The sequence below is a fragment of the Oxyura jamaicensis genome, chromosome 3 (genome assembly GCF_011077185.1).
Source record: "Oxyura jamaicensis isolate SHBP4307 breed ruddy duck chromosome 3, BPBGC_Ojam_1.0, whole genome shotgun sequence".
Taxonomy (NCBI): Eukaryota; Metazoa; Chordata; class Aves; order Anseriformes; family Anatidae; genus Oxyura; species Oxyura jamaicensis.
In genome coordinates, this window is record NC_048895.1 from 25,306,005 (window position 1) to 25,317,240 (window position 11,236).

General features: G+C 43.6%; 1 protein-coding gene across 1 annotated transcript in view; it reads left to right on the forward strand.

Annotated features, from left to right (window-relative positions):
* Positions 1-10,945, forward strand: part of RSPH9 (radial spoke head component 9) — a 54,039-nt gene extending 43,094 nt beyond the window's left edge. Inside the window, exon 6 of the mRNA XM_035321742.1 lies at positions 10,881-10,945. Coding sequence (XP_035177633.1) covers positions 10,881-10,930 — 50 coding nt within the window. The 3' untranslated portion in view covers positions 10,931-10,945. The remainder of the gene's footprint in view (positions 1-10,880) is intronic.
* The last annotated feature ends 291 nt before the right edge of the window (positions 10,946-11,236 follow it).

The following is an 11,236-nucleotide window of genomic DNA, read 5'->3' on the forward strand; positions in this document are numbered from 1 at the left end:
GTCCTGCCTCCTTCCTCTTGTTACGCTTGCTTCTTGTTACAGTCCAGTTTGAAAATGCATGCCCATCTGGGGCAGTGGGACTATGCTTTATTTTTTTGTAGTCCTTGATAAAACTGGACAGGATCTCCAGGTGATACCATCCCATTAGATTGTAGAGTGGGAGACCAGACCAGAAAATTAATGCAAATCTTTCTATGGCAGTTCTAAGCATTCAACTCTGAGACTTTTTGAAGAAGTGGGAATGAAGGGAGGGCTTCTGTCCAGACTCCTGTGCTGTATGCCAAGCAATGAAGACAGGGCCATCCCAGTTATTCAGAGAACAAATTGAGTAAGAACGCTAGCCAGAAGAGACCTCTTCGTTTCTTGCTGGATTATGCTATATAATGATCCCTAGAAGCAGGGTGATCTTCAGCTTGTCCACAAGTTTAGAAACAAGAGCCAAACAAAATATTTACTGCCATCCAGTCTGGGAATAACTTCCTTATGAGGAAAAGGAACATTGCTAGACACAGTGGTGTAGCAATGTCACATTTTTGTGATTTTTTTTTTTTTTTCTTTAAATAGAGAATTTTATCCTAGTGGAAGAAGTTTGGTTGCGACAACCTGGCAGGAGAGTTTATTCAAAGGTTTAAATTAAACTCAATTTCCTCTGCTTGTCTCATGTGATGGGGAAAACTAAAGGGCTGACCATTTCAATGGGACAGAACTGACAGTAAGCACAGTGCTGGTTCAGCGTGGTAAAGATAGAGAGACAGGCAAGGATGGGTGCTGTTCAAACGTTTCTCCATGTCATTTGACTTTTCAGTATTGACGTTTAAGGAGTATTGTGGTTTTTGGTCTGACAGAGGCTACCAACACGGTGATAGGTCAGATAACAGTAAGAACTCTTGCTCGTCTCACCCTCAAACAAAGGCTGTCTCTAAATGAATTAGTGACACATGATTTACCACAAAGAAGGAAATTAGTTGCTTTCATAAAGAATTGGAGTCTCTGGGTAGAGTGGATCCTCTCTTTCCCCAGGATATTTTCTTTGCCTTCAGAGTATTTTCTACAGCTATCAGCAATGCAGACCATTGAGTCCCAAGGAGATAAACAAAGTTTGTACCAACTTGGGTTGAAGCCCCTCATCTCTTTCCAAGTTTGGAAATTTGACATATTTCTAATTTCCTACAGATAATATTAAATGTGTTTATTTCATCAAGCCGTTGTATTTTGGGGTAAAAGAAACAGAGTTGTGAATGTTATGTCAGCATATGAAAGGGAAAAGTGACTTTCTTTCTGTAAGTCATTTCAGCCGCGGTCTGTATTTTGTTGACACTACAGAATGTGGTTGAGTTTAGATAGAAGTGGACGTTTCCGAGGAACACAATGGGATGTCACTGACCATTGAAAAATGAATGCTTTTCCTTTTGAGTTAAAATTAAACCTGTGCTCACAAGCGTGGAGCTGGTCAGAAGCAAAGAAATACCATATTTTGGATGAGAAACTTACGTCCTAATTGCTTATGGCCTCCAAAGATTTTATGGCACTGTTTTCAAAGAAATGGTATTCCCTTGTTTGAACTGCTTTTGGATTAGATGTTGTAGATGTTCTGTAAGGCACCATTTTTCTTTTCAGACTAATTTTTGTTCTGCTCTTTGGTCTTGTTTGAAAAAATGGAATATGTTTTGCTATTTTTCTTATTTAATATAACATATTACCTCTTTCTGCTTCCAACAACAAATAAACTTTTCTGGTCCGTTGGGCATTTTTTTGGTCTGTTGGATGCTAATAGATGACATGTATATCTGCTCCAGAGCTTTACCCGTGCAAATATCTTGTGAAGGCTGAGGCTGTTCCAAGGCAATATGATAAAAAATCATAGAAATCGAGATGGAAAAAGCTAGTAGGTCATGTAGTTCCCACACGCACCCCCCAGAGCTGTGCAGGTTTCCAGTGGTACGTTTTTGGTGCTTTCCAGAAGGGGTCACTGCAGGTCAGCGTTCACTTTGCATCCAACAGCCTGCCTCCCTTCCTCCTTCTTGAAAAATTAGGAAACCTTCCGAATCTGGTGAGGCATATGTTGCAAAATGTCTAGAATTTTTGTTATAGCATGTGATTTGATGTTCGGTGATCAAAAGCAGAAGAAATGTGTTCAAGTCCAACAACGGCTCATCCAGGATTTTCTGTAAGGAAGTTCAGCAAGCCCTTCAAAACGACATGTTGCCCATGTGTGTTTAACAAGTGCCACAAATCCTCAGAACTGCTCTGGAGCCACTCAGCTGTAAGGAGAAAGAGTCGCAGGTTTGTCCTGTCTGGTAGTCCATACTTAGAGTGCATTACAGTAACATTTTATAGTCAGATTAAAAAAAATAATAATAATTAAAACTACTGATTGTAAAACAAACAAACCAAAACCACCAACACCAACAGAAGTGACAACCCCCCCTTAATCCTGAATGAAAGAAGGGAATATCTGACACTTTGCACCAGAAGTGCAATTCATCATGCTCAACCATTCAGAGCCACTGCGATACAGAGACCTCTCCGAAGATTGTCCAGTGTCACGAGCCTGTTAGGGCTCAGGAACTACGGCAGGGTTCGTCTCATTTATGTGAATCGAGTGTCCTGGTGGAGGGTAGCCAAATCCTTGTCAGCACGAAAGGCCCGCCCGTTCCACACACCACCACCTAACCCCAAATGCCTTTGTCCATGTAGTGACAACCAGCTTGTGAAACGGACTTGAGAAGGTGGAAGGGAATGATCTTGGGACAGAATTCAATAACTTGAAGTGTGGAGAGGGATGAAAGGGTGGCTGGAGATGGTAGGAAGGAAAAGATACAAAGAGAGCGGGGGTATAGGGCAAGGAGATGGCACTGGCAGGAGAATGAGCAACTCGCTTGGAAATAACTTGCTTGTGTTTTTGAGGTTTTCTTCTCTTCCCGGTGGATACGGTTATTTTTCGAAGCAAAATAACCAAGTAATAATTTCATTACTTTTCCTTCCAAGATTTCAAGCTAAGTGTAAACAAGAAAAATCCAGTGGGAAAAATAACCCAACTTCCTTTTTCAATAACTCTTCAGTGCTGTTTCTCCTTCCCCTGCCTCTCTCCTTATATATTTTAGATGCTACTGTTCTCATGTGACATTGCTGACACCAGCTGAAATACCTCAGTGATGACATTTATTAGAGGAAAAAAGTTTAGGTTCACTGAAATTCACTTTTGATACAGAAATGATAAGTTCTAAGATTTTCAGTGTTTTAAAAAAACTATGAATAGCTTTTGACATTTTGGGAGTGTTCCATATGGGCAAGTCTAAATGACGGAAAACAACTGAACCCCTTGCACTGAGATTTGATCTCTGGCAATTAATATGGATTGGCAATTAATCTGCATGGGAGAAACATAGGGAAGAAAAGCTCTGCAACAACACCATGGCAATCAGACCGGCAAATATCCAAAGATTTAATTTTTCCAGATGTTGTGTCTTATTTATTTATTTATTTATTTTTCAAGCCAGGTGAAGGAGGGACTTCAGAAAAACAAACAATGGTAAACATTGACTTTGTAAGCCGCGGTCGGCATTAAGAGCACTGCAACGTTGAATGCTCAGATACCAGTGTGCTGAAACACAACAGTGTTAATTTGCATTAAATGAAGTCAGAAGGTGTATCTGGGCCATGAGACAACGGCTGTGTTTTCAGACATTTCGAGGCTGAATTGTAACAAATGCTCAGATTGACTTCAACAACAGACGTGCTTCTAAATGGCGAAGACAAGCAGAAGGAGACTAGGATTTCTCTGGTTCATTTGCATGAAGACAGCCCTGGGGTGGTCTTCCACTGGGGAGTCTCAAAAACCTGAAGCCAGCTGTCTGAATCAGCGTTTTGTGCTGTTGGCTGCAGCACGTATAACCTCGGCTCAGTTTCTCTCTCATTGCCACCAAAGCCTGAAGTTTACCAGAGAAGCCTTGGGGCAAAGCCCAAACCTTCCATTTGTCAAACTGATGTATCACTGCAGAAGCTGCTACGTTGGGTATTTAGTGCGGACATGTGTAAGCTTCCTGTTCCCAGTCTCTGAGCACAGGAGGATCCTCAAGCTCATCGCTCTGGTCAAGATTGACATGGAGCTACCAGGGTGCAGGGCAGGCTCTGCAAACCATTGCAGCCAGGAGCCAAACACCTAGGCTGGCATCGAAATGGGAGGTTTGTAACAAGGCATAGAGTCAAAACTGAAATTGTTTGCAGCGGAGAGTGCCAGCTGGATCTATACTTTGCGAGGAGAGTAGAGGCTCTGTCAGAATGACAAACTTTGCAGTCCTCTCCTTGCTCTTCTCCCTGTTTTCAGCTCCGTGAGTTTGGAGTGGGGGAAGCCCATGTTGTGCTCTGATGTTGGACCATGATGGGACGTGATGGAGAGATCTCCAGCAGGGTTTTCCTCTTATGGCTCCTCCAGCCAGATGGCTTCAATCTACTGACCAATTCTCTGTGCTTTGTGTGAGGTCTGTATGCAATTTAGATGGAGCCTGTTCTCAGCTAGTTTTGCCTTTTCTTTGCCCCCCTCCCCCACATGCACATACGTTCCCAACTGACCCTTTTCATGCTTCCCCCTTTCTCTAGACATTAGGGGAAATTATGCTGGCACCATATAACAAATATATCAGCTGGATTTGCCTCAAAGCCCTTCACTTCTGGAGGCTTTCAGTCATGTAACTCCTCTGAGTATTTCTGAGAATAGCGCTCACTTAGGCAGCTCTGCTGTTGATGTAGCTCTCAGACTGGTATTTCTTTGTCATGCTGCTGTTTTCCAGCTGGTAAAAAGTTCAGAATGTGGCGCTTCTTATACACACCTTTCTACCTATATTTGCTAATACCCTGAGTCCTGACAGATTGGTCTCATCAACAGAACCCTGTTACCCAAACCTCGATCTATCTTTGCATTTTGCAAACCTGAAGAGAATGTATTTTGCTCTATTTTTTTTTTCCTGATATTGTTCAGCACTGAAAGCCTCAAATATCATGACAAATAAAAGCAGGGACTGCCCTTTCCACTGCATTTTTATAACTTGTACCCGGACTACAGTGAGTAGCAGACAATATAAGACGGTCTTATTACGGAGTCTTCTAAATAGAAGACAGAAAAGGACAACAGAAGGGTGATAATGACAGAAGGCAGTAGGACATTGCTTGTTTGTTTGTTTAAATCATCAGCAAGCTTGTTTCCTGGACTGGTATGTTGGAAAAAAGATCAGATGGGCTGAAGTGGAGTTTCAGGTGATAGTTGACGATCTATTAAAACCAGCTTTACTTCATCCCTAATTGTACGTGACTTCTGCTTTGCATTTGGTTGCATTGTTTTTTTAGTTGTCCTCACTTCAAGCAGTATTCAGGGAGTTCTTTGCTTTCATTAATCAGTGACCTGGAAGAGGCTTGGAGGCTGGTGGGAAGTAAAAATTGGCCTCTTTGCCAGTCAGGTGAAAACACGATACGCTCTAGCATTTATTTGGGCTTCCTGAAATGAATCAGAGTCAGCCGGATGCCTATCTGTTTAGAGACAAGGAAAAAGGAATTTGTCTTGGGGAAGGAAGGGAATGGGAATACTTTTCTGACATTTGCCCCTTCTCCTGGTACTTGGGACTGTAGGGACTCCAGGCCTCTGCCACGTCGTGCAGCTCAAAGAGCTGTTCTGCTGAGGAGGTTTTCCAAAGTGCATCACCAGGCAGCACTTCTCTTTTCACTGCATTTTCGTTTTATTTCTGTCAGTTCTTTCTGGGAATGGCATTCAGTGTGTGCATGAGTAATAACGACAAACAATTCCCATTTTGATATCTGAGGCATGGAAGCAAACTCCTTTCCTGACCCCAAAGATACTTGTTTCTGGTACCCTGCAGATCTAGTATATAAACAAGAAGGACTCTGCCTTCTTTCCCCCCCCAAACAGGCAAACAAAATGAAACTGTTAACTGTAATCTCACGGAGTGAATCAGAGAAGAATATGAGCTTGGCATACAAGAAGAAAGCGGAGACTGTGCTCGGCAGAGATGAAAGTGAGATACCGATGGCCAGAGTTTAATTGGGTTTTCATAAAACATGCTGTTCTTCACAATTTGGCTAGCATTTGATAGTTTCTTTTTATGAGTCTGGCAAGACAATGAAACTTCAAACCATTTGCTTTGCAACTGGAAAAATGGACCAGAGAGATACTCAGAAGAGCACTAGGACTCTTTGTCTCTTGTATAGAGGAGAAGCAATTCAGCAGCGAGGGAACGAGAGCCTCTTGCAGCCATACAAGCACAGTTTAGCAGTAAATCAGCTCAGCTGCAGTCCTCACCACATGATATTCTTTAGCTGCCACTGGGGAGAGTCCTGCTCATCTCCAGACAAGATTTTGACTTGAGTTAATATTTATTTCCGTTTTTACAGATGTGCTGTCCGGTGATGGATGGGGTGTGTTAACCTTCTACTTTTTCACACCTGGTCCACACCTGTTTGGGATCTCATTCCCTGCCCTACTGGGCAGTGGCTCTTGAACTGTGCTGGATCCTGGATCACAAGCCAGCTGAGGGTGGTGAACAACTTTGAAGCTCTTGGCCAGAGGGCTTTTTGTTTTTAAAGTCAGAGAGGTTGATAGGTTTTGTTTTGTTCTTGAGTGAATATTCATTCTCATGACAAAAACATTTCACAATAAGCTGTTCCCATTTGACAGCTCTTTGGCAGCACATGTGTGAAATAAGTTGTTTTTTTGTAGTCCAGCTCCTGGTGGGCGAGAGTAGCCCTGCCTCAAAAAGGCATCGGACTTTCATTGCTCTCATTGATAGGTTAATCAAAGAAGTCATGGACTAAATATTCCTCAGAGCCTAAACTCGCTGGGGAACGTAGAAGCTGATCCTCCAGCATACTGTGAAGAAACTTGTTCTCATCTTGCCTGTTCAGTTCCTTTTGGGTAAGAAAGGGCCTTTGGTCTCCAGGGGTGTGGATTGAAGAGCATGAAATTCAATACAAAAATTTTAAGACCAAAACCAAATGGCATTGTTTAGAATCCTGTTATAGCATGTTTTTTTCATTTGCTCTGCAGGGGCTTTAAATATTAGCATGTGAGCACTGGCCAAATTTAGGTTGGTCAGGACTGGAGATGACTGTGAGGAAGTTCAGAGAGACCCAGCTAAGCTTACTGAAAAGGCAGCGCAATGGCAAATTAAGTTCCCTGTAGAACGCTAAAAGATAATGCGTGCTTGGGAGAAAACTCATTTGCCCAGTCATCTTAAAGTACTCTAATTTATTTCTTTAAGAAAAGAGCATTACTGCTGACAGCTCAGTTAAAAAATCCAGAGATTTTTTTTTTTTTTTTCAAGGGAGACATGGGCATACCGGAGAGAGTCCTTCACGTGAAGATGGTGAAGGGTCTGGAGCATGTCTCGTATGGGGAAAGGCTGAGACAGCTGGGACTGGTCAGCCTAGAGAAGAGAAGGCTCAGGGGGAAGCCTTGTTAACTGGCTCTAGGTGGCCCTTCTTGAGCAGGAGGGTTGGACCAGATGACCTCCAGAGGTCCTTTCCAATCTCAACCATCCTATGTGTGTGCTTATCAATATTATTGAGAATCACAGAGCTGAGCTGTGATTAACTTACGGGGAGACCAGCGTGGCGTTGTGGCATTGTAGGTTATCGATCAGAGCTCAAAGTCAGCTGCTGGGCAATATGTCGTGGTCCCAGGCTGGAATACAGGTCAATATGAGGAGCATCTCCAGAGCTTGTTATGGTGGATCCAGAACAGTGTAGAAAGGAGGGTAGCCGCCAGTCAGGAATGAGGGATGTTGGCAGAGCTCAGCATTTGGAGCAACCGGTTATTGCTAAGATGTTTTATTCTTCCTTGGACGCCACTATGCGTCAATCTGCTTTTCTGCAATTTCCCTTTAAGAATCCGAATCCCCCCGAGCAGCAGGTGATCTTGCCTATAGTGGAGAGGAATAAGCTTGGGAAAGTTTTGTTAAAAGAGAGCAGGTTATAAAAACAACCCTCTCTGCACGGCTTGAACCTGTCAGCATGACGCTGCCGACAAGGCAGCTGGAGGGGAACGCGGCGGGCTCGTCGGCCCCGGAGCAGAGCAGCCCACACAGCCTGCAAGCGTTGTGGCCCCGGCGTGGGTCTGGGGGAGGTGTGCCTGCCTTGCCAGGTGGGCCCTGCACGGCAGTCAGATGCTTAAGTGGCCGTAAACGTTTAATCAAAGCGATCGCTTTGAATCCCTGTTCTGCTAAGGGCTTGAGAGGGGTGAGGAAAGTGCATGTGATTCTGTACGGGCTGCTGGGCTCATCTCCAAAGTACAGGGTGCTTGTGAGTGTCCTCCTTGGGACAGTATTATTGGCTCCTTGCAAGAGAAATAGCTCTTTGTAAGGACAATTCTCTCTGCAAGTGGCTGCAAAGTGAAGTTTTGCTGTTGTCCAGACGTGCAGCAGTCAAGAAGAGCTAGAAAGAACGTGGCCAAGGGGCTGGGGATGTTTGTGTCACCGAGACCTGGGATGTCAGTCTGCCCAGGATGTCTGTCTTGGTGTCCTCTTTGGGGTCAGTAGTCCTAGAGTAGGGATCGCTGCAAACATTTTCCTTCAGGCAAACTGACCATGTTGTCTCCTGTTGCCTTTTCTCGTCTCCTCTGTTTTCTGGAAACACTCTGCCTGTGCAGGGCTGACATGCAGTTTTCCTGGAGCTTGGACAGTCAGCCAAAACAGCAGAAGCTTTTTGGAAATGACAGAAGCCAGCTGAGGTCAGTTCTGATCCAGTAGGAACTTTACTGAGCCAGTCTTGATTAGGAGTCATTTTCACTAGGCCAAGCCAGTAGGAAATATAGAGAGCTGGCTGAAAAGGTGTAATTCCTGGGGAGCAGTTTTGGATGGAAATCACCTCCTGGATGAAGGAGTAGGAGCCATGCTGAGTTATTGGCTGCTATAAGGGACTTTGTTCTTGACCAGTTGAACTGGACAAGGCTCTTGAAGTTCTTCACAACTTTCCTCGTATACTCAGACCATTTCCAAACAAGCAGCAATGGTCCTGTAGCTTTTGCATAAGGAGTAGCAGAGTTTGCCATGTCCTTTGTGGGTGCCCCTAGGCCAGGTTGGAGCCTTCTGTGCTGCTAAGTCCACTGTACAGCCCTCACCCCAATTGCATGAAGGCTTCTTTGATCTTCAGATATACATCGGAAAACTATTTCCTCTCCTTGGCCTCAGAGCTGTATATTTGCAGAAGAGCCGTATCATAGCATGACGTGCTAATGTACGTAGTTCTGTGTTGTGGCATGTTCTGCATGCCATGTCTGTAGCTGTGCAGCAGCGTAGGAGAGCATCCCCTGCTATGTGTGCATCCATCAAAGCAGCTCACCTTTTCTCCCAGGATTATTTTGCTTCCTTCTTTCTGAGTTGTTACATCTTGATGATGGCATGGATTTTCTTGGGATGCTTCCAGGCTGTCCTGCTTCTAATTCAGGATCTGATCCATGTTTTTAGGCGACTAGCTGAGGATGCAGGACACCTGGGTTCAATTTTGTACTTTGCCCCAGACTTCTTGCATGACCTTGGTAAGCCATGAAGTGCTTTTTCCAACATGCTTTTCTTGTGACTGATCAAATTACAAATTTTTAGAAGCAAAAGTCAATCTCTAACAGAATAGCAAGAACAAGCTTTTGCATGCTGACTGCTTGTGAAGTACGGAGTACCTGCATGTGGTCTGCGTGGTTGTACTTGAGAAATAATAGCTTAGAGTAATTACAAAATGATCAAGAGCATTGCTACATTGGCAGAGCCACCTAGTGGGAATCTGGTCTGCATGACTAGAAGTCTTTCTGCGGGTTTGGGCACCTCTTTCTGCCTGCTCTCTTCCCAGCCTTGGGCTCTTCTCTTGTTTACCCAGTGACAACCATGAAGACATTATAGTGTTGCATCAGTTTAAATGCATCTGCATGAGGGTTTTTGCTGGCACAGGTACATGAGCAGCCTTCTTTGGCTGGATGAGGTTTGCAGTGTGGGACAAACCGTAGTCTTTGAGTGCCTCAGGGACTTAGCCGTAACTGCGGTGTAATTGTGCCTCTCTTCCCTGTAGGTCTGTATGAAGATGAACACATTAAAATTAACAATTGCATGGGCTGTAGCCGAGGGGATCAGTGGCAAACTCTGATAGATGCAGCACCATTCAACCAAGATTTCATACGATGCTTGGTCCCCAGTGTATGAATTGAAACATTCACTTGATAAATGGAGGTGAAAACATGCATGAGATGGAGATGCAAATCACTTCAACATTTCATGAATTCCAGGTATCATTTGCCATGCTTCCAAAGATACCCACGTTTATATGCAAGGAAAGAAAATGTAAAACATGAGAGCATTAAGGTGATCTGTTTACTTTGCTCCTCACTCGACTTGGACAGTGTTTTGGTCATTGGTTCTCAGTTTTGTCTCTCAAATGGAGTACAATCATTGAACTGAGGGTTCTCAAAGAGCAAGTGTAGGTGATGGCACTTTACTATACATTCGAGGCCTTTTAAGGCCAGTAGTTCTGAGAGTTAGTATGTGATTGTATCTATTTCAAAACAAAATTGGTTTTGGATGGATCCTTGAAAGCTTCTGCTGGGAGAATCTCTGTGACCTAGTACTCCACACATCAGACTCTATGACAGGAGCTTTTTCCAGCCTGACCTGTAAAAGCAGTTCTTTCTCTTGGCCTAAAAACTGATGGGGCAGTTGACCTACCACATTAGGCTTCAGGAAGAGGCTCTGATCCCACTGGTATCAGAAACCAACATTCATTCTGGCAGCTTCTTTAAGGTCAGCATTTCACATCAGTGCATACTTGGCCTTTATACTTTCAAGGCAGGTATTTTTATATTATTATTATTATTATTATTATTTTTCTTTCACGTGCTAGGGGTAAGAGGCTCGGACTGTCTGGTAATGGAAGAGCAACATGATGCCAGGGATTGTATTGCTGGGAGCATGTTTTAACGTAGTTGTCTTATAAACTGAGAATCTGGGTCCTCTGTAGGAATCAGAGTTACAGAGAGTAACAAAAGTACAAAATTATTAAATTTTATTAATATTATTATTAATCTATCTCATCCAGTAATCAATTGCTGGTAGTGTGTGAGGACAATTTTTGGAAAAGACCAGTTTTCATTCTCTGTTTCCTGAATTGGTACATCTGTCTGTCCACTTACCTGCCTACCTCTATTGGGCACGCACAAGGTGATGGTGAAGAATACAGCTTTTGAGATTTT